This window comes from Manis pentadactyla, chromosome 14, assembly GCF_030020395.1.
Source record: "Manis pentadactyla isolate mManPen7 chromosome 14, mManPen7.hap1, whole genome shotgun sequence".
Taxonomy (NCBI): domain Eukaryota; kingdom Metazoa; phylum Chordata; class Mammalia; order Pholidota; family Manidae; genus Manis; species Manis pentadactyla.
Window position 1 is genome coordinate 63543703 of NC_080032.1, and position 27407 is coordinate 63571109.

A 27407-nucleotide genomic window follows, 5' to 3' on the forward strand; every position below is an offset into this window, starting at 1 on the left:
GGAAAGATACACACACATACTCTTGGTTACATCGAAGGGTGGCACTCAGAGGAGATGGGCACAGCCAAAAAGAAGGCCTCCCTACAGCACCCCCACCTCGCACACACTAGGAGTATTTACAGTTCACAGCACAGATTCTGAAGCTCTGTTTCAATGCCTGAATGCCACCATAAAACTCAGAAATATGACTCAGTAGACATGTTGTCCATCACGTTGCTACTTGTGGAGGCCCACCCAGATAAAATGAACTGTAAGGAACCTTGCATGAGCAGCTCAAGCAAATACAGGCATGATTTTGCATCTGCCACCCTAAGAGCCATTTCTTGCTTTATCTTTTGACATCTGTGTTGCACTTGAAAGGCTGCATCAGGTAATGGTTAGATGCACAGACCGTCAGATACAGACTGACCTAGGTTGGAATCCCATATCCACCTACCATTTACTGGCTGGCTGACCTCTGGCAAACAATGTCACCTATGGACACAACTTCTTTCATTTGTTTTAACTTATGTGCCCATAGTGCCAGCCTCATAAATTTACCATGAGAATAAAATAATGGAATGCACTTAGCACAGTGTCTAGCCCAGAGAAAGCGTTCGGTAAGGGTCAGCTGCCATCGTGCTGGTTGATATGACGGTAGTTATTGTTATTTGATATTTAGGTGATGGAGTCTGGGGGAACAAGGCCTGAAACTGTTTCTTTCCTCTCCAACCTGTTCTGCATTTTGTCCAGACACTACCACCTGGGAAGGAGAGGTAAATCAAGTCAGGGCAAAAGCCTTCTGCCCAAGAGCTCTGACTACAAACGACGAGAGATGTCACGCAGTCATTGCATTCTGTCCCCTCCCCATGAGCCCTTCCTCATGACCAAGTCTCCATCCACAAGGCCATTCCAAATGAAACAACAACAGGATCTGAAGAAATAAAGAGGGCACCAAGCAACAGGCACCAGTATCTCACCTCTTCCTCATTCTCAATCACACTGGCTCCCAATTTCTGGACGACCGACTTGTCGCTCTCCTTTAGCAGTTTCTCTCGGACTTTGGTCTCATACTCAGGCCGGGAGTGTTCCTGAAACCCAGGAGTCAAAAGAGTGGTTAGTAAATGGGTAGAAGAGTGACGTTGGCCTGGGGGTCATAACCAGACACCACAAGTACACTAAAGTCAGGACTTGGGGTCAGATGCTATTGGACATGGACTGCCACACCACACACACAGTCACAAAAGTCTAGACCAGGAACAGTATGTGGGGGGAGAGAGAGGAGACACACAGTGGTTACGACACTGAAAACCAAACCTGGGCATGTTCCTGGAGATGGCATCAGTGTTGAGAAAGGAGAGAGGAAAGGTTAACTGAGTAGATGATACAAAGAGAAGCCACATGCTTTGCAAAGCAGTTTGACCAAAGGCAGAGGGATGCACCTGGTCATCCCTCCAATCATTCTCATACCTCAGACTTTAAGTTTCAGGGAGCCAAATCCCAGCTGGAGAACCAGATGTGTCCCACAGCTGGGAGTTCAGGGCAATGACAAAACTTCTTGCCTGCTCCATTATTCTGCAAGCTAACATGGCAGCCAATAAACATCAAAGGTTAAAGGTTGCCATAGGGAATCTTAAAACTCACTTGCCTGGGCCTATTTCCTGTAACTCATTGGCAAGTACACCAGTGCTCAAGAGACCTCACCAAGCCATTCAGCAGTGCAGACCTGAATGGTGAGTCACCGGGCATGGGAAAGAGCACCCACCAAATCAGGAAGACTGTGGTCAAACCAGTGCAGATGCTGCAGCAGGAAGATGCACAACTAACTTCAAAGAGAACTTAACAGTGCACACCTGGCCTCACTGGCAGGTCTCCCCTGCAGTGTCCAAGGACCAATATCTACAGGTGTGAGGACTTCATGTTCCTGCATCATTTACCAATAATCCTAGGCAGGCATTCAGGTGCTGGCTCACAGTGGACCCAGAGAACACACATTTCCTTATCACTGCTTATGCATCAAGAGATTCCACAGCCAACAAGCTAGGCTCCTGTCCTGTCTTTGGCTTTCCCCAGACATGCCATGATGTTGGAGCAGAAAAACCATGCATATGCCTAATAAACATACTCACTACAACAGCTGATGTTATTCGAGTGTTTTTAAGGCTCCCCATTATTGCCCAATCTCCAAGGATGCACCAGTCCCATCCCTTTCAGGAGGCCTCTGACTGCTGCTTCAGACCTGGTGGGGTCTCCTCCCTCTTGGACATCCTAGAGTTTTATAGCTCATACTACACACAGTTCTGGATTACATATTTTTCTTTTATTATTTCCTAGCTATTTACATGTAAGAGTCTTTTTTTACCCTAATATAAGGATTTGCTACCTGATCTGTATTATTTTGTATTTGCTGCCATGCAAAGCACACAGAAATCTCTAGATGCTTGTGAAGTACACTTGATTCTGTCTCTCACCTTCATTCATTCTCCAAAACAGCATTTTATAATGTGTGTGTCAAGAGCGTTTTAGCTACAAAAGGATTCCAGGGTCTAAGAGATTAGAAAATACCACATAATGTATCACCTGAGAGTCCCAGTGGGCATATTCAAAGTTCCTCAAAGTTCTACTATAAAGACACTTGCTTAATTTTCTTAAACCCACCATCTCCCACAAAACTCCTTTTACCTCCAACAATTAACATCCTACAGGAAAACTGTGGTATGAAGTTTTCATCCATGGCCTCTGTTGGTTGCTTTTCTTCTACATTATTCCTATGGAAGGAATAAGGGCTTCTGGCTTCACTTGTACATTATTCCCACGGAAGGTTTTAATTAAAAATGATAGTGGTGTTGTTCTGGTGGCAACCATAATGTGGATTCTAAACCCCTTCCAGCTAGAGTTGCTTCTACACGCTCATCCTGCCAAGGGGCTGAGGACCCTTCCCTGCTGATTGGGAGCGTGCTCCTGACCTGCCCCTGACTTTCCCAAGCCACACCGTGACATCACATAGAGATGTGACCTCGCATCCCTCTAGTAGCGGCTGTGGCCCACCTCACCCCATACTGGGCCCTGGTTCAGAAACCCCTCATCTGTTTAGAACAAGTCGAGTGTTCTTTGCACATGGACGGGAGTCCAAGGCTCTCAAAGCAGAATCTTAGGCTGCTCACATTCCAGACAAAGCAGGTCAGATGAGGATCTCCCGGTTTACAGCCAAGGTCGGGTGAGGTCACAGAATTCCTGAAAGGCAGGGAGCTGGACAGCTGAGCTCCTGGCTAGCGCAGGATCTAGACCCTGTCAGGGCTGCTCCAACACATCCAGCCGTGGTGGGTCATCCTCACTGATGTTCCCCAATCATGGCCTCTCTAGAGGGGTAGCCTGCTGCCGAATCATCACAAATGCATAACCCCTCCCCCCAAGACTCTGGGAAATATTTCCCAAAGCTATTTCCACCTGGCTGGTCTCCTCCAGGAGGAGGAGGCCCTGAAGGAAGGCCCCAGGCTGGCTCAGGACCAGCCTTCATGATCTAAGGAGGTGAATCCAGAGATACATTCCACAGCTGCCTTCCACGGACATATAGGCTCCTGCTGGGCTCTCAGCTCCTTTCCAGGCTCTACGCTACCATCCAAGGTCCCCATGGAGCTTATCTTCAAGTGGAGGGAGGTGACAGTAAGCAAGCAAACACACAGATAAGAAACCAGCAGACGGGGATAAGAGCAATACAAGGAGTCAGTCAGGATGGCTGCTTCCGATTGGGGATTCCGGAAAGGCCGATCCAAGGAGGGTGACGTTCCAGCTGGGATGGGAAAGCCAAGACAGGAGAGGGCCCAGGGAGACTGGGGCATCAGAGGCAGAGGGAACAGCCAGTGCAGAGACTGGGGTGGGCTTGGGAGACAGTAAGGACCCTTGTGGCTAGAAGCCCTGAGCAAGGGGGATGGAGGCACGGGCTGGGGCCAGGTAGGAGGGCTGAGGATTTTCTTTCCTACGTGATGGAAGCCATGACATATATCTAAAGCTTGCTGTGATCAAAGGGAAAGGGAAAGAAATGGAGGAGAGGACACCTATTCAGATAAGGCCACGTCTCTAAGTGGTCCGAGGAATACCTGGGGCCTGACGGCAGAAGCTAATGAGATAAGAGAGCCCCGCTGAGCTGAAGATTACCCGCTTCGGAGCAAAAGACTCAAAGTCTGGCAGGCCTCCCTTCCTTAAGCACAAACAGGACCCAAAGGAGTCTTTCCATCCCTGGGAGGCATCCCAGCTGGTTCCACAGGGAGGCCTGCAGGCAGGGGCTGCACTGCCCAGGACGCAGACTCTTGGGTTTGGTTATTCACTTCCTTCCCTGCCCTGGTAAGAAAGCAACCCCGTGTCCTTCACTTCTTGCTGGCTGCAGCCACCTGCTTGTGTCCCACGTGGTAGGGGTGCCCCAGGTGGAGGGACAGAGGGCTTTGGTCTCTGTGTGAGCATCTCCTTCTCCCTGGGTGGTAAGGGTTTGCCAGAGAAGACCACAGGAAGAATGCTGCCCTAGGCTTGCAGACAGCTGTGGAGTGTGGCTGCGGAGGTATTCCTGATACCCAGAGACAGTGTCTGGTGAAACAGAAAAACTTCCCATCATGGACTTCAAGGACCCGTCCCTCCCTCTCCCTAATGCCAAAGCAGTGTCCGCTTGCCACTCACTTGAATATGGGTCAGACCTGCTCACAACACTCCACGTAAGTCCCAGGACACGTGTACAGGTCACAGATACCTTCTTATCCTGTGCTCCATGCTTTCCCATGACCCGCACAGACCAGCAATCAGTCCCCTCCCTGATCCAGCCGCCAGCCCATGCTTGTGGCTGTGTCCCCCACTGCATCCCAGCCCCTGTTCCCTGCAGCTAACTAGTCTTTCCAGATGTCTCTCAGTTTTTGATCCACACTCCTGGCCTCCCCAGATGAAGGCTTCTGCTTGCTGCTTCCTCCTGTGGGTACCCTTCCTTCCCTTTGTGGCCCATTAAAATCTGACATACTCACCACTGTATATTCAATATTTAGAGGCCAGACAGCCCCCGATCCAAATGTAGCCCTTTGGAGATGCTCAGAGACCATGCCTGAGGCAGCTTTGTGTTTCACATCAAAACCTGGAACATAGTTGGTGCTTAATGTGTATGTTCAGATTATACTGAATTTTAAGTGTGTTTAGTTTTCTAGTTCCAAAATATAAATACATTCAAGGGAAAGACAAGGCTGTGCTCCCTTCCTCTTGACCCTTCCTGGCTCTGGGCTTGCACAACTCACACAGACAGTCCATCAGGAATGTGTCCTTGTGCCACGGGTAAACCCAATCTTGGCCAAGTTTGCACATGAGTTCCTGAAATCATGTATCTCCCATGAAGGTACCATGGCTCAATGGATTCAATGGAAAGCAGAAAACCTGGCTACAGAAAGAAAAAAATGGATTATAATCCCAGTCCTGCCAGGTCTGTGACTTGACTGAGGTTTCGAGGGCATTGAGTCATAACTAATGCCTTTCTGCATGTGTGTTTATACTTCTTCTCTAAGAGAGAGACTTGCTGGCCTCCTCAACTCTACTTAGCAGACAACTTGGCTTGTCTCTGGCATTAGGAGACTAGGAGCTGCACCACCACCCACCCCACCTCCCCATACCCAGCCTCAATATTCTCTTCCCTCTCTCTCTCTCTCTCTCTCCCTCTCTCACCCCCGCAGCTGAATCAGACAGAACCAACAGGACGAAGTTGTCCCAACCAGATCACCCACACAGTCAACTTCTACAGCTCTTTCTAGTGGAAACACTTGTTTGGGCACTTTTCCCTGAGAAATACAATTGCCTTTATTACTCTCTGTTGCTTCTCTTCCTATACAATTTGTATCCTCTCTGAAGGCAGAGTCCATATGTACAGTCTCTCATTTGCCACAGAATCTGTGATGCTATTAGTCACCAGGCATTCGTTTAATGCACAGGACTGGAACAGAGTGAGCACAGGTACTCAGCACCTGGTAATGGAAAATGCCCTCCTTACCTGGCAATGGAATGCCCATCTGCTTAAAGGCAAGCTCATAATTAGGGCACTACAAGAAGAAATGATGCCACACCACCAACACAGGAACCACACAGGTTTGAGAACAAAACTAAACTGGGGATTCCACTCGCCTGGTCATAAAACATCAGGGACACAAAGCCACAGTCCCAAGGCCTGTGAGGTGAGGCACACCAGTTACTTCAGGGAAGAAAAGGAAAGTTCTACACTTGGTGCAGCCACCGTAACACTCGTGACCAGCCCTTGCAAGTGGGGGGCTCAGGGCACTGGAAGTGCATCCTCGTCCTCTAGACACTGCCCCCAGCACCTCGTGGACAATGTCCACAATATCGGGAGCACCTATGCAAATTCACTTTTGCTGTTCAGTCAGGGCAGCCCAAGAGAACAGATAACTGAGAAATCACATGCATACAACTCAACATCAACTTGCAGCATCAAGACTGGGGCCCTCGTTCTCAAAAAACCACCCTTTAAACGTCATCTGTCCCTAAAACTAGACTCTAGAAGAGCCTACCGTCTGCCCTTGGCTCACGCTCCAGTTTCTCACATGCTGTCCTGTGATAGTTAGTGGCTCCATCTTCTTCCATAGGCATCAAAGGCCTCCGGCATCTAGACCCACGCCCCTCGATGGACCCCCAGCAGGCTCACAGGCATTCTGACATACCCATGCTCTGGGTCACATGGCAAGGATACCTATACTTTGGCTTCATGCCCACTAGCACCAGTGAGAGGGGTAGTAGAGTGGTGACTGAAATCTCAAGCCATCTTTTTTTCCCAGAGAGGGTCACAAGGACATCTGGCTGTGCATCAGGTCCAAGGTCTTACAGCTCAAGAAAAGAGCAAGGATTTTGAACCCTTGGCTTCAGAGCATCTCCACCATGGCTCAGCTCATGGGGCCAAACTAGAAAAACAGCCCCCTAAGACTCAGCCAGTGACTGGCTGATAGTGACAGCAAATGGAAGTGGTTTTTTCACTCAAGGTAATCTATTTCCAGAGTCAAAGCAGAGACAGAGAAGGATGCCGGAGAACTCACTTCTTCCTCTTCTATACCAGTCAGGTCCCAGAAGTAGCCCAGTCGCATCTGTAATCTCTTCCAGTTTTCAAGAAACATGGTAGCTTAAAAAGAAAGAAAAAGTCCTATTAATTTTGAAGAATGGATTTTGAGTACCCTTTGGGTCCTCTAATGGCGGTGGAGGATAAACTTACAGATTTTAAATTTAGGGACTTTTTTAAAGGCATTTATTCCCTTCTTCCTACTTTCTAGCTGAAACTCATCAAAATATTCCACATCCTTGAGAGCCCAGTGGATATATATTAAGGGAGACACACAAACACACACACACTTTTTCTCACTTCTAGGTTATGAGGAGAGGGTAAGGACTGATCCCAAGAAATAAAGGAAGGATGGAAGGATGAAGGAAGGGTTGGGGTCTCTTTGACAAACCTCATCTTCCCTACACACATGGTTTCTTCCTGCACCTTTTGAGAAATCTTGTTTTCTCCATCTTTCTGTCCCCAACACTACTTCCCTCCTCTGGCCCTAATCATCTCATTCTGAGGTTACGGAACGGTCTCCTAAAAGCTCTACCTGACTCCAGAGTCTCAGCCTTCCCACACCCTATGCATAGCCGATAATCACCCTTAAATGACACTTACTCGCTCTCGCATTTGTCTAGCACAGTGTCGAATGCCAGTGGTACCTTCGCCTCAGCCAGTTTTCCCGTTCTACCCACAGCCCCTTGAAGGGCCAGCCCAACCTGCTCTGGACAGAACCAACTCCCTCTGCACCACAGCCACGGCCTGTTAGATCAGCACTGAACAGCTAACCCAGAGCCTGCTGATGGACCAGTCGGATTCTCTCTTTTGAAAATGGAAACTCAGAGACACAAAGAGAAGCAGAAGTGGGGCAGACCATGCAGCCTGGAAGGAGGACGGGCTATGGTTCCTGAGAGTTCCATCAGCTCCGCTCCCCAGATGCCTGGCCACGCTGCGCCCCCTGCATCCAGGGGCATGCCTCTTGCCTTCTCTTGTTCTTTGAGCAAACTTGACTGAATTTCTAATCCTGCACAATCCACGAGGCCTAACTAAGGTATTGACGACATACAAAGCATGTTCAGGACATTGTAAGGAAGATGAGGGGAATCCGAGGTGGACCTCACTCTCAAGCTGTTTGCAGTCTATGAGAAGAGATTGTAAATAACTACAAGGCACAGCATGATCAGGGCCTTAGGAATGACACAGATAAAAGGCTGTGGGCATGCAGAATAGAGAGGGCTAGCTGCCAAAAAAGGCATCTGAGCTGAGTCTTGAAGAACAATGGCATTACGGTGTGGAGAGGGGTGGGAGGGAGGGTGTCAGCACCCTCCTGCCTAAACTTTCAGTAGCTCCATATTGTCTAAGCTCTTGCTGGACTGACCCCTCTGTCTGAATCTCTTCCCACCATTTGTCAGCACACACCTTACATCTGCATCACCTGCCGAGGTCATCTCCTTGCTGTCCTCCTCATCCCCAATGTGTGCAAACTGTCCATCTGTCCGTGGTGCCCTCCAATGTCTACCCTCGTCCTTTCCTGACCAGCTCAAACCCCACCTCTTCCATAGGACCAGGCTCACAGGCACCCCACCACCTCCACACTCCTACTGCCCTTAGGGTCTGATGCCCTGGAGCAGGGAGAGATGTGACACCCCCTGAGGCCACCCCTACAGCCCAACGCAACCCTGGGTAAGAGCCTGGGCACCCTTCACTGCACACCCTGCTAGACTATTACCTGCCACTCAGGTCTGCAATGTGGCAACAAGCCCATAAACTCTTCCTTGGCTCTTAGCTGCCTCTGTTTACCTCAGGCACACATAGAAATGAGCCTAACAAAGACGAACAGATTGGCTGAGGGCACAGTTGCTTAAAACTCTATTTGTTTTACATGGTGCCACCATCTGGTGTGCTGATTCGTAGTTATCTCCCTTGGACATGAGGCCTCTTCATGTGGGTGCATCCTGACACCCAGACACTGTCATTGGCCTGGGGATGCTCTGAGAACAGGAGGGCATCCTCTCTTTCCTACGCTCATCTCGGGGCCAGGGAGGGCTCTGCATATGGGTGCTTCCCAACTGCAGCCTCCATGAAGGAGAGAAGTCAGACTGGGAGCAGGTGACAGGGGCATGAGCCACTGAAGAGAAGTCACAAGGACAGGGGAGGACAAGTCCTAACGGGGGTGAGCAGCTCACAGCTCCGGGTGCATCAGCTGCCAGGCACTCTGCCAAGAGCTTTGCTCACTTCTCATGCACCTGCCACCAGAACACTGTGGGGCAGGTATTACTTCTCCCCTTGTACAGATGAGGGCACCGATGCCCAAAGGTTAAGAGTCACGTGCTGGGTCACCTGGCAGCTTGGTCTGTGACACACACACAGAGCTAGCTTCACACTGACATCTCTGGGATGCACAGCTGGTAAGGGGCAGGACAGAGACACATTTTAGACTGCCTGACCCCTAAATCAGTGTCCTTCATGTCTATCTAGGAAAGAGTTCAGAAAGCCTGTCTCTTTACTTTCTTTTTCAACAGGGCTTCCCTCTCTTTACAAAGTTCCCTAGAGTCTGAGGTCAGAGCCCTGAGGCTGGGCCTGAAGAGCCCAGCACACCCAGGTCCTACTGACTGGTTCTCGCCATGTGCCCCCGGGTCTCAGCAACCCCATCCCGCTCCACCAACAGCCTGAGCCTCTGCAGAGAACCACTTCTTCTTCCCAGCCTTTTCCTGGCAGGCTTGGGCTGGGCCCACCCAGCACAGCAACACTGATCATAATAATCATGGTAATGAGAGGCATTACTGTAATTTTTAATTGTAATTTGTAGGCAATCATGCCCGAGGGGCTCCTGACTGCTGTAACCAAACACACAATCACATAAAACACAGCAAGCCTGTTAAAAAAACAAAACCGAACCCTACCCTATGCCAGGAGGCTCTGACATGAACCCACCCTTTTAGCTTTCCCTGAGCAGCTACATGAGAGGCAGAGAGAGAGACGGGTTGGGGGAGTAAATTATTGTGGATCTCAGAGAGGGTGGGAGCTATCTGCTAATTATAGCTACTGAGGACCAAGAGAGGCAGTTTCGGGGGCTTGCAAGTGGGAAAGTACAATTGAAAACCAAGTTTGTCAACAACAAGGAGTTATGCACCCTGGGAATATTCTAAAGGGGCCCTGAATTCGGTGTCATTAAGCTTCAGTCACTCAGTAATGGTGATATCTGCAAGACAAATTAATGAGAATGAGGGTTGCAATATATTTAAAAAATGAATGGGTATTCTGGGTTCCAAACCAGTTCAAGTGGATTTGGGGGCAGCTATAAGATGCCCCCACTTAATGAGGAGATGCAGAACTCCCCAGGTAATAAGCTTCAATTGCAGTTTGTTACACTGACCCTCCCTGTGAACCACTGCAGGGCTATCTGCTCACAGTGCCATTTCCTCCTACTCCCAGGCCCTCCATCTGTGCGCTGACTACTGCCCGTGTGCCTGGGGAGCAGCTGTTGTCCCTGGGAATGGGGAAGAGAGCGCACTGGCAAGTATCCTTGGTGGCCTAGTGACGTGAACCTTTCCAATCTGGCTCTATGTCCACCCAAGCAGAGGTCCCTACAGGGAGTGGCAGAAGGCTGTGCTCAATTCCCCCAACGCGGCTGAGCACAGACCTCTCCCTCGGTCCTGCTCACACTTCAGGGATGCGTGACTCACGGCCCCACCCTTGCCTGTCCTCCAGGCCTCATGGAGTCAGTGATACATCAGGCAGGATCGTGACCCTGCCGGCCTGTGATCCAGTGGAAAAGCTAAGGGTCCAGACATCCAGTGATGAGGAAAAAGTAAAAAGCAGGTGGCTGCTCAAGATGGGCTGAAACATGGTGACTGGATTCCTTTTGTAATGCACGTGGGTGTGTGTTCATGGAAATGTTCATTTACCGCGGGGTCGTTATTCCAGTTTGTGAGAAGAGAAGTGTGTGCGTGTGTGTGTGCACGTGAGCGTGCATGCAGGCGCATGCGTGTGCCCTCAATGGCCGTGGCCCAGGGAAAGTGTATTATCCTGATGCTCTGGGTGTGAGGGAGGAGGAGGAAAGTGGAAAGGGAAGGAACTATTTTTTCCCTCACAAATCCCTTTGGTGCGAATACTGGAAACATCACTCCGGCATTAAGCATAGCCTCCGCAGTCCATGCTCGTGGTGCCCTGGAAACTGCACTAGGCCTGGGGTCAGGCCAGGTCGGGAACCACCTTTGCTGCCGGCTAACTCTATGACCAGACGGTGGTTTCTCCACCACTCTAAGCCTTTTACTGGCTGATATCTATGACTTTACATGCCTTTGTAGATGCACCTAGAGGTGCTAGGGGTTTTCAAAACATGCACTGATTCAAAATTCTAAATAAATTAAAACATGAGATTAATACAAGACTAGCATTACTATATCTCTTTAATATACATAAAGCCACTGAGGATATTCCTACTTCTAGTCACATATATGAGTAAAGGAGAGAAATCTATTGTCCCCAAACTACTTCTTGAGATGTAAGGACCAAAATCAAAAGAAAGTAAACTGAAGGATATGGACTTTAGGACTTGTCGCTGTGCACATTTGAAGGTACCTCCCATAGAAGCAAGGCTCATGACGGCAACCTACCCCACAGAGCCATGAAGATGGAGAAGAAGACCGTGGCAGGGTTGTCAAACAGGTGGCTGGCCCGCGCTGTACCACAGGCTGAGCTGAGGTTCCAGTAATCACAGGACTTGTCACACAGGGGACACATGGTGAAGGCATTCTGCTGGTCACACATCTCCTTGCTGCAGGAGACACAGGCTGCTGGGTCACATGGCCTCAGACAGGATCCACTCCAAGCAAATCACCCCCAGAACATCTCCCACTTCCAAATCCATGGCCGAGCTATCAACTCCACGAGTGAGGTGTGTTAAAGAAGATGGAACTGGATTCCTCATTCTGACAGTGTTATTCTTGCAGTTTATCCAAAAAAATGGCTGGGCCACCTTCTGAGGTATAGAGCCTCCCTGTCACTAGAAGGGTCCCAAAAGAAGGTCAGTGACCGTGTGTCAGAGATGTTACATATTGAGTGATGCCCTATTAAGTCCTTTCAAAACGCACTGAGCCTGTGTGGTCAGTGGCAGCAACCGCAGTGGTGAATGAATCGCCTGAAATTTAGATTTGGTCATCGTCATTAAAGAACAGACTGGCTTCAACCCAACTGGCTGTCCTACAAATGTGCAAGGTTGGTCACAGGAGAAACAAACACAAGTGGGTGGCTGCATCACCCACACAAGCCCTTACTTCTAGAAGGAGAAGCCTTGTGAAGAAGAACAGAATCAGATCTGGGTTGGAAGCCCTTCTCTGAGTGTATGAGCTGCATGGCCATTTGTAGAGTGGATTAATAACATCAACCTAATAGTAAGTGTCATAACCATGAGATGGGATTAGGGAGCATGAAGGAATAAGGCAAATTCTTCCAAATTCTAGATTCTTTGATAGTTGCAGAGAGAAGAATGAGTCGGGTAATCATCACCTCTATTTCCACCAATTCTCCATACATTTCTATTTAAGGGAACTGATGAATATATATGAAATTCCATTCACTCATTAGGTGAATAGCTGGATCCAATAAATGTCCACTCATATGAATGCCTGCAAACAAGAACCAAAGAGCTACAGCCCTAACTGGCTTTCCCAATATCCCTCCACACCACACATTGGTAGGAAAATGGATGAACTCATCCGTCTGGTGTGTAATATGCCTCCTGGGGAGTGGAGAGATGGTTAAGCTCATTGTTTAGGGGCAAAGGGTGGAGAACTCCAGATTTCATGATAATGAAGCATTGGCTCTTCTCACAGAGCAGCTGGAGACACAGGGATGGGGAGGCAGGAGATCCTAGGCCCGGAGCCACAGCTGTGTTTTCTCTGGAAAGAGGCAGCAGAGGGCGCTACAGAGCATGGCAGACAAGTAGGAGGCCAGTGCCAGCCCTGTGTGCCACAGCAAGTGCTCCGGTGAACCCAGAGGCAAAGGGACGCCTGGGTCCAGGACCCCTTCATTAAGAAATTGAAAGGCTTTACTGACGGCTGTCACTGTCTGTCAAGTCCCACTTTCAGGCTTGTCTTTAATGAGCTTTTAAATCCACAGCAGGGAAAGGCTTTCTGTGTGAGAGAATGGAAAGTCCAGCTCCCTGAGGATAAATCTTAGTTTCTCCACTGACTCGCTGCTAAGCTCTCCATTGGCAAGTGTCAATAGCAGTGACTCAATAAACATCACCGATACTAAAAAGTAATTTCTCAATAGTTAAGTTCAGCCATGCTGGTTTCACCATGTCCTTACTGGAAACTGGAGAGCAAGGTTTAAGTCTCTTGGGTCGGACAAGAGTTCACTATGTAGTTGAGAAGGAGGTGCTCCTTTCAGAGAGGACAGTACCCTCTTAGGTTCATACAGAAACCTACTGGTCTGTATAGATTCTAGTAACAGGCTGTGCTTCTCAGCTGAGTCTGAACGTCTAAGCTCCTCCATGCTGCCCCTCAAGTGCATATATGAGGGATGTCACTTTGTTGTTCAGGCTGGTTTTTGCACACAGATGCAGGGAGGGATAATCCTAGTCAGCCTATGCTAAGCAGCCCCCATCATTGCTAAAGGGTAAGGAATGAAGAAAGTATGAGCAGCCAACTTGGCACAAAGCACTTTGGAACTTAAGCACTGTGTAAATTATTGGCATTCAAATTAGAAAACAATCATCAGTGTGGCAGCATGGATACTCCCCAAATCATTTAACTTTGACGTCAGAATGCTTTATATGCATGGGGTTCTATTTGTTTGTTTGTTTGATGCAAGGAGTTTGAACAGAATTCTGGAGAAATTCTGCCTCAGGATGACGCTAAAATGACTGTATTCTCTGACAGAGGCTGCCGCCAGACAAGCTTAAAGATAGGGGAGCTTAGCTAGAACTGTAGTCTTATCTAGGGTGTTCACTGGCTGCCTAATCCACAGATTATTAGTTAGAAGTACCTGTGGCTATAAATCTAACGGTATAATACTTCAATCTACCATTTTCTCTAGAAAGCATAAGAAAGTGGACAGATGGCCTGACAATCAGTTGAACCAGAACCCCAGAATGAGCAGCATTCTCAGTGCACGAGTCATAGCTCACAGCTCGATGATACAGGGCCAGGCCAGGTTAACACAAAGGGAGAAGGTGCTATGAGGCAATTATTCATGAAATTCAGACAGAACCCCACTACTGAGGTCTCAAGCCTAAAGTAACCAACTTCTTTTCAATATGGTTTATATTAATCAGCTTTTGTAAATGCCCTAGTCTTTCCTACCCGTGTAAGCAAATGCCTAACAAAAGAACCAACAATCACTTGGTAAGTAGAGGAAAGTTCTGGAGATATATCGTGCACATATGGAATTATTACTCACAAGTGATCCTTATATCCCACATAGCAAAGTTATTGATGATAAAAGGTACCATTTAAAGTTTCATATAATGTAAACTTTCTGGTTTTGTTATTATACTTGAGTTATATCAGACATAACCATTGGGAGAAACTGGATGAAGGGTTGAAGGGTACACTGGATCCCTCTATACTATCTTTGCAACTTCCTGCGGATCTAGCATGTTTTCAAAATAGAAGTATTTTTTAAATGACACATAGATGGTAAATTCCAGGCTTAATGCCAAAATTAGAAATAATCCCAGAAACAGGGCAAAATTTTAATAATGCTAGGGGTGGCTGACAGAGATCCTGAAAAAGTCTGAATTTGTTTAGATTCAGTATTGGGATTGAGAGACTATTCCTTTGTTGATGAGGAGCAATAGCTTGTGAGTTTTTATCAGGCCCATAGAGCTTGGACTTTTAGTGGATATATAATTGTGATTAAAGTGTAGTTCTTTAAAAAAAGTCTTCAGGATATGCTTAATTTTTTCTATTATTTACACCTTCTTGATTTGCTCCACCCTACCCTAAGTCTGAAACACCAACCAAAATTTCAATTGTGTAACAGCCAATTTCAAACCTTTTAGACCGAGACCTACAATTTAAAAAAAAACTTTTACAGTGGATTTCAATATGAAAATACACACATACCCTCTCCCCATAAAGACTTATGTAACTAAATAAAATCTCATGAAATAATACTTACACTTCCTTCTTATCATGAATACTAATAGTATATTTCACTCAATTCTATCCCATCTAGTTCACTTAAAAGATCACCATTAAACGAGTTCCATAGTGTACTTATGGGCTGCTATCCATAGTTTGTAAAACATCACCCACCCCAACAGGCAATATGATACATCTGCAATGATGACAATCACATTTTACATAAATAAATATACATGTGCGTAGATAAATATCTTTCCAGCAGGTATAGACAGTGGTCATTTCCAGCTATAGTGGTCACTGTCACATGTACTCCCATGTGGGGAACCAGGGCACAAGTTCTAAGTGCTGATGTAAATCAGCACACTGACACCCGACCCACTACACTGGTGCTGGTTCTCTATAGTTTGTATGGAGCTTTCCAGTTTTGACCAGCCTGAGGCCCAGCTCTCTAGCAACCACCACCGAGCATGTCAGGCATGGTCTGTTCATCAGGCGTTATCCACCTGTGCACATCAGACCCTGACCCTGGAGGAGAGCTTGACCAGGAAAGGAAGTGGGCCACACCCAGCACAGCTCTGAAGCCATGCCCAGAATCCATAGCTCCCAGATTTGTCTCTGGACAGAAGTTACCTGTGTGGTAAAGGAAGAAGGATAAAGGGTGAGGAGTTTGGAAGAAGGTGTGCAAGCAAAATGTACTTACAACTGGAATAAGACTCCAAACTACTAACATATGGGACCCAAGTCTATTTCTTTAAAACTATCTCACCTGGGAATATCTTCTTCAATTGTTGCACATCCATAAAGAAACACAATCACCCCAATTACAGAAGATGGAATGAGGAATGATGTATATAGTCCCAGCCAGGCAAAATACAGACCGATTTTTTCTCCAAAGTACTTTCTGGAAAAGAAAGAAAATATAACACATATTAAGAACATCATGAACCTTCCTCATTTCTGTTTATTCTAAACCTGACAATGAGTCAGCATAAATGAGAGAGAAGAGAAGTGAAGTGGGGAGAGGGGGACCTCAGCACAAGGAATCAACCACTGGTCTTTTCTGAAATGAATTACATTCCAATGGAGTCACATATACACACCTGTCCTGGCTGTTTGTGTGAAATAGCTGTGAGAAGAAATCCAGCCCCAACAGCAAATTAAAGATATGCCATAAATTCTGGCATCTTTATCAGACAAACATGAATAAGACATCATTTCATGAGTGCCATGGAACTCAACCCAGAGAGAAGCACACCTTTTTTGGAAGTAACTTATTTAAACACAAAACACACAAATTATATACTTGGGCAGTATACTTATATATACAAACCAACATAAACATAGGAAAATGACCAAAAGAAAACATGATAAAATATTAGTAGTGGTTTCTTTAGCTGACGGGATTATGGGATTATATTTTTATTTCTATATTGCTTTTCTTTCTGCACTTTAAACACTGTATTTTGTTAATGAACTACTTTTATAACTAAAGAAATTATTTCTTTTACAAAGAAAATTTACCATGCCATATCTTTTTGTTCCCCAGTTCATAAAGTTAGTAAATTATCACACTAAGCCTCTAAAAGGGGATTTTCCCTTAAATAAATATTGGTTATGGACCCCTGATGAGAAAAAACAGTCCACAGTGGAGCAGTATATTTCATTTCTCAAGAGCCTCTGACATAAACACAGAATGGAAATGGAGCTCAGCCCCTTCTTGGATGAAAGGACCAAGCAATATGGAGAACAGTGAGTAGAATCTATTTTTTCCACTACCAGAGGTGCTACTCCCATTTTGAATGTAGACAACTACAAGAAAATGTAGCTTTTACCAAAACAATAAGAGGAATCTGGATAATCTGTCCAAGCCTTTTCTTAAACCGGTCAGAGAGTGGAGGTTGCAAGGTGACCATGTAAACTGAATGTTTCTTTTTTAATGACAAGTCCCTCCAAGGAAAGATAGGAATACAAAGAGTTTCACATTTAGCATAGCACGGGAGGAAAGCAGTCACCATAAAAGTAAGTAAGAAGAAATAACTATATATATATTTTTAATTCTGGAAGGCTGAGTATAGGTAAGCATGACAGATTAGAATAACTAGGAGCTCCAGATGTAAAAAGAGGTTGCACTCATGCACAAGGTCCTATTCAATGACCGGCACCTGGTATTCATGAGAAGGACCAGGGCATCATAGGAAGCTGCAGAGAGCTCCCTTAGTTGCACACAGGCATGAAAGCCCACTTGTATTGCAGGATCACCTTGCAGTCGAATCAAAAGCCTTAAACATCAAGTAACAAGGATCTGCAGTCTGCTACTGGCAGAAAAGCAGGAAAGAGAGCTCCCTATAGCCAAGTACTGCTGAGAGCTGGAGATGGAAAGGGAACAATGAGGACAAATATTCAGCACTCGAGTGCTGTGCTGGAAATAGCATCCCACTGCCAAAGGGATTTGGGATCTGCGGTACACTGAAGGTGACTCTACCAAAACAAAATCCATCCCCAGCTCAACCCGTAACTAGACTGACTCCACTCCCCTCACAAACGGCCCAACAGAACAGGCATAAGCCCATTCCCAGGTGTTAATGCCATTTATCTCAGCTTCTTCTATCTTGTCATACACAGTGTCCAGAATTCAATAAAAATTTTGAGATACGTTGAAAAATAAAAAACCCACATTCAGGAAATAAGGAAATCAACAAAATCAAAGTCAATCTAGATGCCAAAATTCTCATACAGGGAGGGGCTTTAAAATAATTATAGTTAATAGATTAACGAAAAATCTAGTGCAAAAGGTGGACGACATGCATGAGAAAACTGGGAATTTTCAGAGACAGAAATGCAAAAATGCAAAACGGGACTGCTAGGAAAAAAAACAATTATCGATATCAGATATGAAAAATCTTCATTTAAGTGCCTTAGCAGGAGATTGAACACAGCCAGGAAAAACTCAATAAACTTGAATATAAGTCAATAAATATTGTCCAAGCTAAAACAGAGAAAAAAAGAGCAAAGAAGAAAAAAGAACCTAGCAATCGAGGGCTGTAAGACAAAATCAAAGGGTCTATCATACATGTAATTGAAGTCCCAGAAGGATTAAGAGAAACAGAACAAAAATGAAGTATTTAAATGGATTATGGCTAAAAATTTTCCAAAATTAATCAAAAACAACAAAACACAGATTCAAGAACTCCAGAGGATCCCAAGCAGAATAAACATAAAAGTAAAAAATAAAAACCTTAAATGCCTAGACACATCATAATCAAACTCTGAAAACCAAAGAGAAAGAGAAAACCTTTCATTAAGCTGGGGTTGGAGGTTGGAGAGAAGAACAGAGGATGTTGTATTCAAAGGAACAAAGTTAAGATTTACAGCCAATTTCCTGGCAGAAACTATGCAAACCAAAAGATAATAGAGTGACAACTTTAAAGTATGGAAAGAATAAAAAACAAATCAACCCAGAATACTACATGCAATCTTGCCCCCAAGGGGGATAAAACTAGTTCTTTGGAAGCCAAAAACTTTTACTTATTACAGCAATTTTTGTGGCCAAAGGGCCACAAAACATAAACAGATACCACAGTGTATCTGCAATATTAAAATTTCATGGGAGAAGAGGGAGGAAAAAAATGTCTAAAAAGGTGCCTTAGGGAGGCAATAATGGAAAAAAAAGTTTGGAAACATTGGTCTTAAGCAAAAACAGTAACTGCATATTATGGAGTTTATAACATATGCAGAAATAAAATATATGACAAGACTAGCACAAAAGATAGGAAAGGGGGAGAATGAAGTTTGTAAGGTTCTTACCCTGTGTGTGAAGTGGTATAATAGTGGTTGCAAGTAGAATGTGATAAGTTAAAGTTATATTTTATAAACCCTAGAGCAATCACTATGTTTTAAAATGGGTATACCTAATAAGCCAATATTGGAGACAAAATAGAATCATAAAATATACTCATTTCAAAAGAAGACACAAAAAGAAGAAAAACAGGAACAAAGAACACAGAAAGAAAAGAAAACAAATAGTAACATGGTAGATTTAAAATACAAACACATTAATGATAACATTAAACGTAAATGTACAAAAATCCCACTTTAAATATAAAGGCATATAAAGAATAAAAGTAAAGGAATGGAAAAATATATGCAAACAGGAACCAAAAGAAAGCTGGGACAAAGTAGCCTTCAGAACAAAAACATTACCAGGGATAGAGACATGAAATAATGATAAAATGCACAATTCATTAAGAAGATCTAATAATCCTAAATGCACATGTTAAAATGCATATATCAGCTGCATACATCAAAATACATACCAAAAAAAAGAGTAACACTGAAAAGACAAATCCTCCCGTGTAAGTCAGAGATTTCAACACCTCTCTCAATAACAGAGAGGAACAAGTGGACAGAAAATCCCTAAGGACATAGAAGGTACTGAAAACCAATGGAACCTAACTGGCATTCACAGAACACTCCACCAAAACAGCGGGAAACCCATTCTTTTCAATACGCATACACCAAGATAAACCATATTCTGAGTCACAAAGCAAAGCTAACAAATTTTTTCATTTTAATCATAAAAACTTTGTTCCCTGACCACAAATAACTAGGCATCAACAGCAGAAAGACATCTGGGAAAAAAAATCCACAAATACTTGGCAAATAAACAGTACCCTTTTAAGTAACCCATGGGTCAAAGAAGAAATCATAAAGAAAATTAGAAAATATTTCAGTTGAGTAAAGATGAAAACACAACATATCAAAAACTACAAGATTGCATTAAAGCAACATTTAGAAATTCAAAGCATCGAATATTTGTACTAAAATGAGAAAGTTTGAGTCAATAATCTAAGCTTACACTTTAACTAGAAAAAGAAGAGCAAATTCAATCCAAAGCGAGTAGAAGGAAAGAAGACTAAAAGGGGAGCAGTAATCAATGAAACTGAAAACAGGAAAATGATAGAGTCAGTGAAAACAAAAGCTGATGGTTTGAAAGGATCAGTAGAGTAGATAAACATTTAGTCAAACTGCTCATGAAAATAAAAGGTAAAAAACAAACAACCAATGTTGGGAATGAAAGAAGGGACAGCACCCCAGTTCTCATTTCCCATCATGAGGTGACAGTGTCACATGTCTTTTCACGGGCGCTCATCTTACCCTCTCCCCCAGTCCCCACCACCCCCACCACCAGCCCTGGAAGAAGAGTGGAGAAGAGAGAAGGCCGGAGGAGAGCAGATGGACCAGCACAAACTGTCCAGCCCTTTCATCTTGACGGTCTTGTTCAGCCTCTTTTAATTCTCACAACAGCCTTTCCAGGTGAGACCATGGAAACTCCCTGGATAAACAGACTTGTCCAAGGTCACAGGGCCAGTGAAGGGCAGAGTAAGAACTTGGTATTTTGCCACCCGACCCCTCGGTGTCTAGTGCCCCTGCCAGGATAGCAGCACGAGTGGTGCCTGGGGTTTATGGAGGTCTAATTCTCTGCCAACCTCTGTTTCCAGAAGATGTTAAATACATCTTAGTTTTTCAGTCCTCACAACTCTATGAGGTGGTAGTTATTATCCTCAAACTATAGATAAAGAAATTTGTACAAATTATTCACCCAAGGTCACACAGCTAGTTAAATGCAAAGACAAGATTCAAATCTGAAGTGAGTCAACCTTGAAATTCCAGCTCTTAACCTCCACATCATACTGACTTCTAGGAGGAATTTAGAGAAGGAAAGGAAATGGATGGGCAGGGGACACGCTCAGGGCAGATGTGCTAAATTGGAGAAAGGCCACACATAGCGATTCATCCACCCCCACCCCCTAGCGTGCTTTCATGCTTTTTTCTAGCTCTGAAGCCAGACCACCACAGCATCCCCTCTGAGGCAGTCAGCCATTCAGAGACATAAGATTTCTCTGACCACTTTCTTAACCCATGTAATCTATAGATCTTTCCCTCCTGGACTGATGCTTAAGGAGTCAATCTGACAAATTATACCCAACTAGGATACTGTAAGGGAAGAAGTGATGATAGCGTTTGTCCTTGATCTGAGTCTGGTAGTATGGGTGTGTTCAGTTTGCAAAAGTTCAGCAAGCTTTATATTTCTTGTAGATACACTTTTCTGTATGTATATTTTACTTTGATTTTAAAATGGTTTTAAAAAGACGCCACATGTCCTATAATCGGGCCCATAGATTCCCTGGAGATCATCTTGTCCGTTCTGTTGCCTTCAAACCAGACAGCATTTAATCCACATCAGGCCTGCTTATGACTCAGGCCCAGGGCGTCAGCAGACCTGAAAGGGGAGTTTCCGCCTGAATGAAGCACAGAAGGCCAGGCTAACAAAAGGCAAGTCTTCCTGAACAAGGCAGCCAGCCCTGAAAGGCCAGGTGGGCATTAGCAGGGCAGCCCAGGGCACTGATGGAGGCTGATGATGCCTGTGCTGTCCGCCCACTCAGAACAGAAGCAGCACAGGAGATGATTACCGTGGGGCAGGCGTGCCAGCAGGGCATGTTCCGGGGCGCCGGAGGGGGCAGCTTCTGCTCTCAACTCCTGCCAAGCCAACAGCAGCCTGACACGATGACAGGCCCAGCACCTTCCTTCCTGGGCTTACAAAAAGTTGTCAGGCTTTCCCGGCCCCTCAGGAGAAGAATTAAAGGCAAACAGGCTCAGGATCCCTTAACTGCATGGTGAGCTGATGCACAGATGTCGACGAGAAAGTTCTGAGCTTTTAATTAAAGTTCACAATGGTTGGCTTTCTGGAAGAGAAACTGGAAATTCCCAGCTACAAAAGCCAGACAAGCCAGCAAAGGTAACTCCTTGGTGAAACCATGAGCTGGGCCAAGGAGGATTTGCCTTCTTAACTACCAGTGTCCTTTTCCTGCACTCTCAGCCCTTGGAAATAATGTGAGTGGACTACGGCTGATAAGGGGCCAGCAAGGGGAGAAAGTGGACATTCATCCAGCATGTACCACTTGCAAGCTCTGGGTTCAGTGCTTTACACATAGGATCTGTTAATGCTTGCAAAACCTTACAAGGTAAGTCAAAAATTAGTGTTAGGATTAAGGTTAGATTCACATGTGCATAACAATTACAGGAGACTAGTCTTTTCAGGTTTTTACAAGCAGTCTCTTTGATATAAATATTCAGTCAATTCACAGTTCAAGTTCCCCATCAGAACGGTCTCTCCCAGCTCAGGAGTCTCCCCACCGCCATCCCCTTTACCAGGTGGTGTCTAGGTGAGGAGAAAGTGTGTCATCCTTAAATGGAAGAAGGGAGGGAGCTTCCGGCCCCAAGGCTGACCCTGGGAACTTCCTGGTCTAGACCGTGGAGCCTGGCACTGGTCTCTAGTGCTCAGTGGCTGAGCTGGGTCGGGCTGGCCCCAGTATTGTGTGGGCATCTGTTGTGTGTCCCAGCCCCAGCCTCTTCAGGTGGGCTCGTTCACAAGAAGCTCTGGATCTTCAGACCCTCTTTGTGGGCTGCAGGCTTTGGGGGCACGATTTCACTTTCCTGAGCCACGTCCCTTGGCCATTCTTAAGCAGCTGCCTGGCAGCCCCATGGCACTCTAGCATCATGCTGGATGCTGGGTTTCCCTAAAGACTTGTAATTTCCTAACCTTCCACTCCTACTCCAGAAAAGTTTGACCCCAAGGTAGGGAGGGCCAGAATAATGACCTCTCACCCCCAACCCCCTACACCCTTCCATTTCTCTCCTTATAACAACCTGGCCTCAGTGGAAAAGCTTATTTTTCCTTCCTGGCTAATGGGAATTTCCCCTGTCTTATCCCCTCGATCCCCCTCTCCACCCCCATTCCTAGGGAGTGTTTGCCACCCACCACCCACCCCCACTTACCTTCCTGGGTGGGATGCACAAAGGTTGCTGGAAAAGAAACCCAGGAAGAGACTCTATGTCAAAAGGGATTTCAAGCATTCTCTGTATGGGTGGTTTATATTCATTAAAGAATGGTGCTAATCAGCTTCTTCTCTCAGGACCCACAGCCCAGGACCTGAAGCACATGCCCCTTCTCTCCAGTAAGTACAGACGTGACCATGAGAAAGGACACTGGACTTTCGCTATGCCAGCTCCCAGCTCCGACTTCTGATCATCGGCCTGGCAATCCAGGACCTGAACGCCTCCCTGTGGGTAGGTCCCCTGGTGGGGAATGGCTGAGCTGTCACCCCTCTGCCAAAGCCCACAGCAGGGCCCAGCCTGCCTCTCCCTGATGGGCACAGGCCAGCAGACAGAGATCAACAAAGAGGGCCAGGAGGCTCTGAGTTCTTACCCTCCAGAGAGACCAAGAGAGGGCCTCCTTCTGAAAAGAAAATTTTGCTGACATGGGGCAAATTCAGAAAGCAGAGTGAAGAAAGGGCTAGGTTCAGGACCTTGGGGCTGAGAGCATGGAGCCCAGCTCAAGTCCTGGCATCAGGGGACAGCACAGACACCAGCTGATGGAACAGCTGTTCAGAAGTTCCAGAGGGAAAAAACACCGGGCGTCACAGAATCCTACATCTGTGAAACACTCTTGTGCCACTTCTGTCAAGTGTTCTCTCTCTGCCCTCCCAAGTCCTCTACTTTATAAGGTTTCCAAATAAAGACCTGTGTTCAAAGCAGAGGAAGGTGCTGGGCCAGGTGATGGGATGCAGGGTCAGGACCAGCGGACAGAGTTGGCTGGGCTGACGCAGAAGCTCACAGGCCCGCAGGCAGCAGATGTGTTCAGAGGAGCAAGCAGGAGACCAGGACAGAAGACCAGGGATGATGGAGAGCCAAGCCCATGGTCAGCTAGACAGCCAGAGCAGAAGTCAGAGCCTGGAAAGTGAGAGAGCAGGAAAGACAAGGCAGGAAGAAACTAAGCTCCAGAAGTCAGAGCGCTGGCAGGATCCTCTTCAGAACCCAGCAGAGACACTGAAAGCAAGTTTTGAACCGGGATCTTTCCACTCCTTTGCACACTGCCTTCGGCAGGTGGGTGGACTTTGGTTAACAGCCATGCCCCCCAGGCCAGAAGAAGAGACAGATCTCAAAATAAAAGGGCCCTATTTCTGAGTGTCCACTTCCTTCCAGGTACTCTGGGGAATGCTCTGCATGCCTTATCCCTTACCATCCTCACCAGAATCCCATGAGAGAACACAGGGCTTGGCCAACAAATGGAGTCCTTATATGAGTGAAAAGGTTCCTTCCTCGGGGAATACACAGCCCCACATCAGGGCCTACGGCTAGGCAGCAGGGTATGGTGTGGATTTCAGCCTCCTCGCCCTCTCAGGCAAGCAAAACCTTCACAAATCTGTGTGGCAGTCCTAGAAGTCAGCATTATACCCCCATTTAATTGATGAGGGAATGGGAACTTTAAAGATTAAATATCTCACCAACATTGATGAAGCCATTAGGTTGCAGAACCAATATTGAAACTAATCTGCTGAGGTCCAAAAGCCCCTGCTGTTAACTCCCTTACCACCCCACAATGCAAGAGGAGTGCCTTTCAGGAAGGCCTTACAAGAGTTAACAGCAATGGCTTCAGATTCTCAGGGACTCTGAAAGACTCAAGAAGCCTCACTCCCAGCGACGCGATTCCTCTCCAGTTTGTGGGATGGAACCATAGAAAAGCAAAGTGATTCAGTCTTCCAGCTTGTCGGTTTCCAGTGTCACGATTCCACCACCTACAGGACACTTGTTCAAGTTCAATGCGTCCACAATGGAACTCTTGATTTCTCTGCCACACGTTGACTGTCCTCCCCAGTCTTCCAAATTTCAGTATGCAGGACCACAGTCCAGGTGCTCAGGACCAAAACAAGAAAGGAATGATCGCTGACACTGTTTATCACATCAAACAGCCAATCCATAGCAAATCCTGGAGACTCTACTGTCAAAAATAAAACAACCCAACCATATCTCACCAGCTCCACCACACACACTCTGGCCCCACTGCTGTCCTCTGCCTCCTGGGACACATCACCAAGGCCCCTGCAATTTCTTTGTTAAACAGAAGCCAGAAGAATCCCTTTAAATGCCTCTCAGATTTGTTACTCCTCTGCTCAAGATAACTTCATGACTATATGTCATGTACAATAAAAGCCAAAACTGTTTTCATGGCCTACGAGGTACTATTTGGCCTGGCTGCATCTTCCTCACCCCATTGAAATTAGTCCGGCTACATTTCTCCCTGCCATCCCCCTCCTCAGCTTTGCTCCAGCTCACTGGCCCCTTACCGTGGCTCAAGCGCACCACATCTGCCTGGCCTCAGGGCCTTTGCTCTGGCTATGCCCTCTGCCTGGAGCACCTGTTACTCAGACCTCCTCACACTCACATCCTCACTTCCCTCAGTCTCAGCTCCAACACCGCCTCCTCAGAAGGACCTTCTATGATCACCCCATCCCAAACGTCACCATACTTCCCAGCTTGATTCATTTTTCTTCGTAATACTTACCCACCTAACACTGTCTTCTCCATTTATTTGTGTTTTTGTCCATCTCACAATGTCAGCTTCATGAGAGCAGAGACTTCTCTGCCTTGTTCACTGTTGTTCCCCCAGCACCTAGAATGTACCTGGCACATAGCAACCATTTAATAAGCATTTGCTTACTGGATGACTAAATCCTCACAATGACCCCATAAGGTGGTTCTTAGGCCTAGCTTTCCTCTATGCATGAGATGAGCACAGCTCAGAGAAGGTGAGTAATGTGTATAAGGTCACACAGCTAACAAGAGAAGAATCAGGGCTCCAAATCAGGGCTGCCTGATTCCAAGCCCACTCCTTAAGTATGACATGCATTTCTTAGGTAATGGAGTAGATAAGAATGCAGACTTGAGCCTTCCAGTTTGAAAAGTGTTATGACCCATTTTCTATGTCAATGAAAAACTGAAAGATACCCTGAGGATCAACTAAAATAGAATCCTCCACTCAGTGGTTTATGAAACCCTATGACCCTGGGGCACTTTCACACCACAAAAGGCAGTAACAGCATCTGCTCTGATTTCTATTTGCAAAAAAGTAATACAGAAAGTGATTATTTAGACATTTTCTGTTTATTAATGAGCAGCGTGAGAGCTTCCAAGCCCACATCAGATGGTGATTGGAGACACATGCTCACGCAAGTGCCCCAATCATTTATCACCTAGCTGTTTTGGCCAGTTCACACTGTTTCCATGTTCATTTTTAAATACTGCTTATTTTCTATCCACAACCAATCTTTAAATAAAGATGGAAACTTAAGAAATACTGACGGTGAAATAAAACATGTTAATGCAGAGCATAAAAACGGCAAAGATTTCAATGAATTTGCCTCTAAATGATATTCACACATATTCATAGATTATGTGTAACTGCTCAAAATTGACATATGTGACATATAAAGATATTCTCACTACCAAAAATCAATGTTAAGGGGGATGACTATTATATCCAATTGTATCCAATTGGCTTTTCATTTATTGGGAGCTAGATTGTCCTCAACAACCATATGTAATATACAGAGAAGTCCTTGCACGTGTAACCTAAAAACTTTCTCTTTCAGCTCATCCCTTGGCAATGAAGGATACATAGTAGATAACAAACCAGCTACATTTCTAACTCAAAGTGCAAACATACCAAATTTCAGGCATAAAGGTGGGGGGTATTTTTGTCTATTTTGAAGCTATATTATGATGACAAATGTTAATCTAAGTTTTTATATGCATCAATACCCAAACCAAAGATGACATACTCTGCTAAAAGATATTTTGGGAACATGATTTTTTTCTTGCACAATTTAATGTGGTAAAATAAACAACGGGTGCCCCCCTTGTGGAAAAAGGAAAAGGACTTAAACTTGTCTTTATGTATAATGAATATTACAAAAGATTGCATGTAATGATTTTTATAATGCAAGATCCATTAATATTTATTTAAAATAAAATGTTTTTACTTAGAATCATTTCTACATCATATTGTATAATATTGACTTAAAAACAATTCCCAGGGGAGTCTAGGGGATGAAACACGTGCTGCTGTGAAGGTGGTTTGTGTGGAGCTGCAGACCCACTCTTCACCCAGCTCCAGCCTGGTCTGTGCCCCCAAAGGGTGACCTGAGTGGAATGTGTCAACCAGGCCCCTGGGATCTCTGGCTCCTGGGTTTGCCAATGGGAGGCACCATCAGGACATCAAAAACAGGGAGTAAAGACAGTGGAGCCTTGATTTCCCCCAAATGACTGGCAGCAAAGCCCTGCGCCAGCCCTGTGCCGGCAGCGATGTCTCCGCTCCCATCAGAGGCCTGTCCCCCATGCTGGCTTCCGCCCCAGCTCTCTCAGGGTTC

General features: G+C 45.8%; 1 protein-coding gene across 2 annotated transcripts in view; it reads right to left on the reverse strand.

Moving 5' to 3' along the window:
* Positions 1-27407, reverse strand: part of ANO2 (anoctamin 2) — a 283607-nt gene that overhangs the window by 129262 nt on the left and 126938 nt on the right. For both annotated transcript variants that reach the window (XM_057491702.1, XM_057491703.1), the window contains exons 9-12: positions 15908-16042; positions 11665-11825; positions 7041-7123; positions 960-1070 (exon numbers count right to left, since the gene is read on the reverse strand). In XM_057491702.1, the coding sequence (XP_057347685.1) occupies positions 960-1070; positions 7041-7123; positions 11665-11825; positions 15908-16042 (490 nt within the window). The remainder of the gene's footprint in view (positions 1-959; positions 1071-7040; positions 7124-11664; positions 11826-15907; positions 16043-27407) is intronic.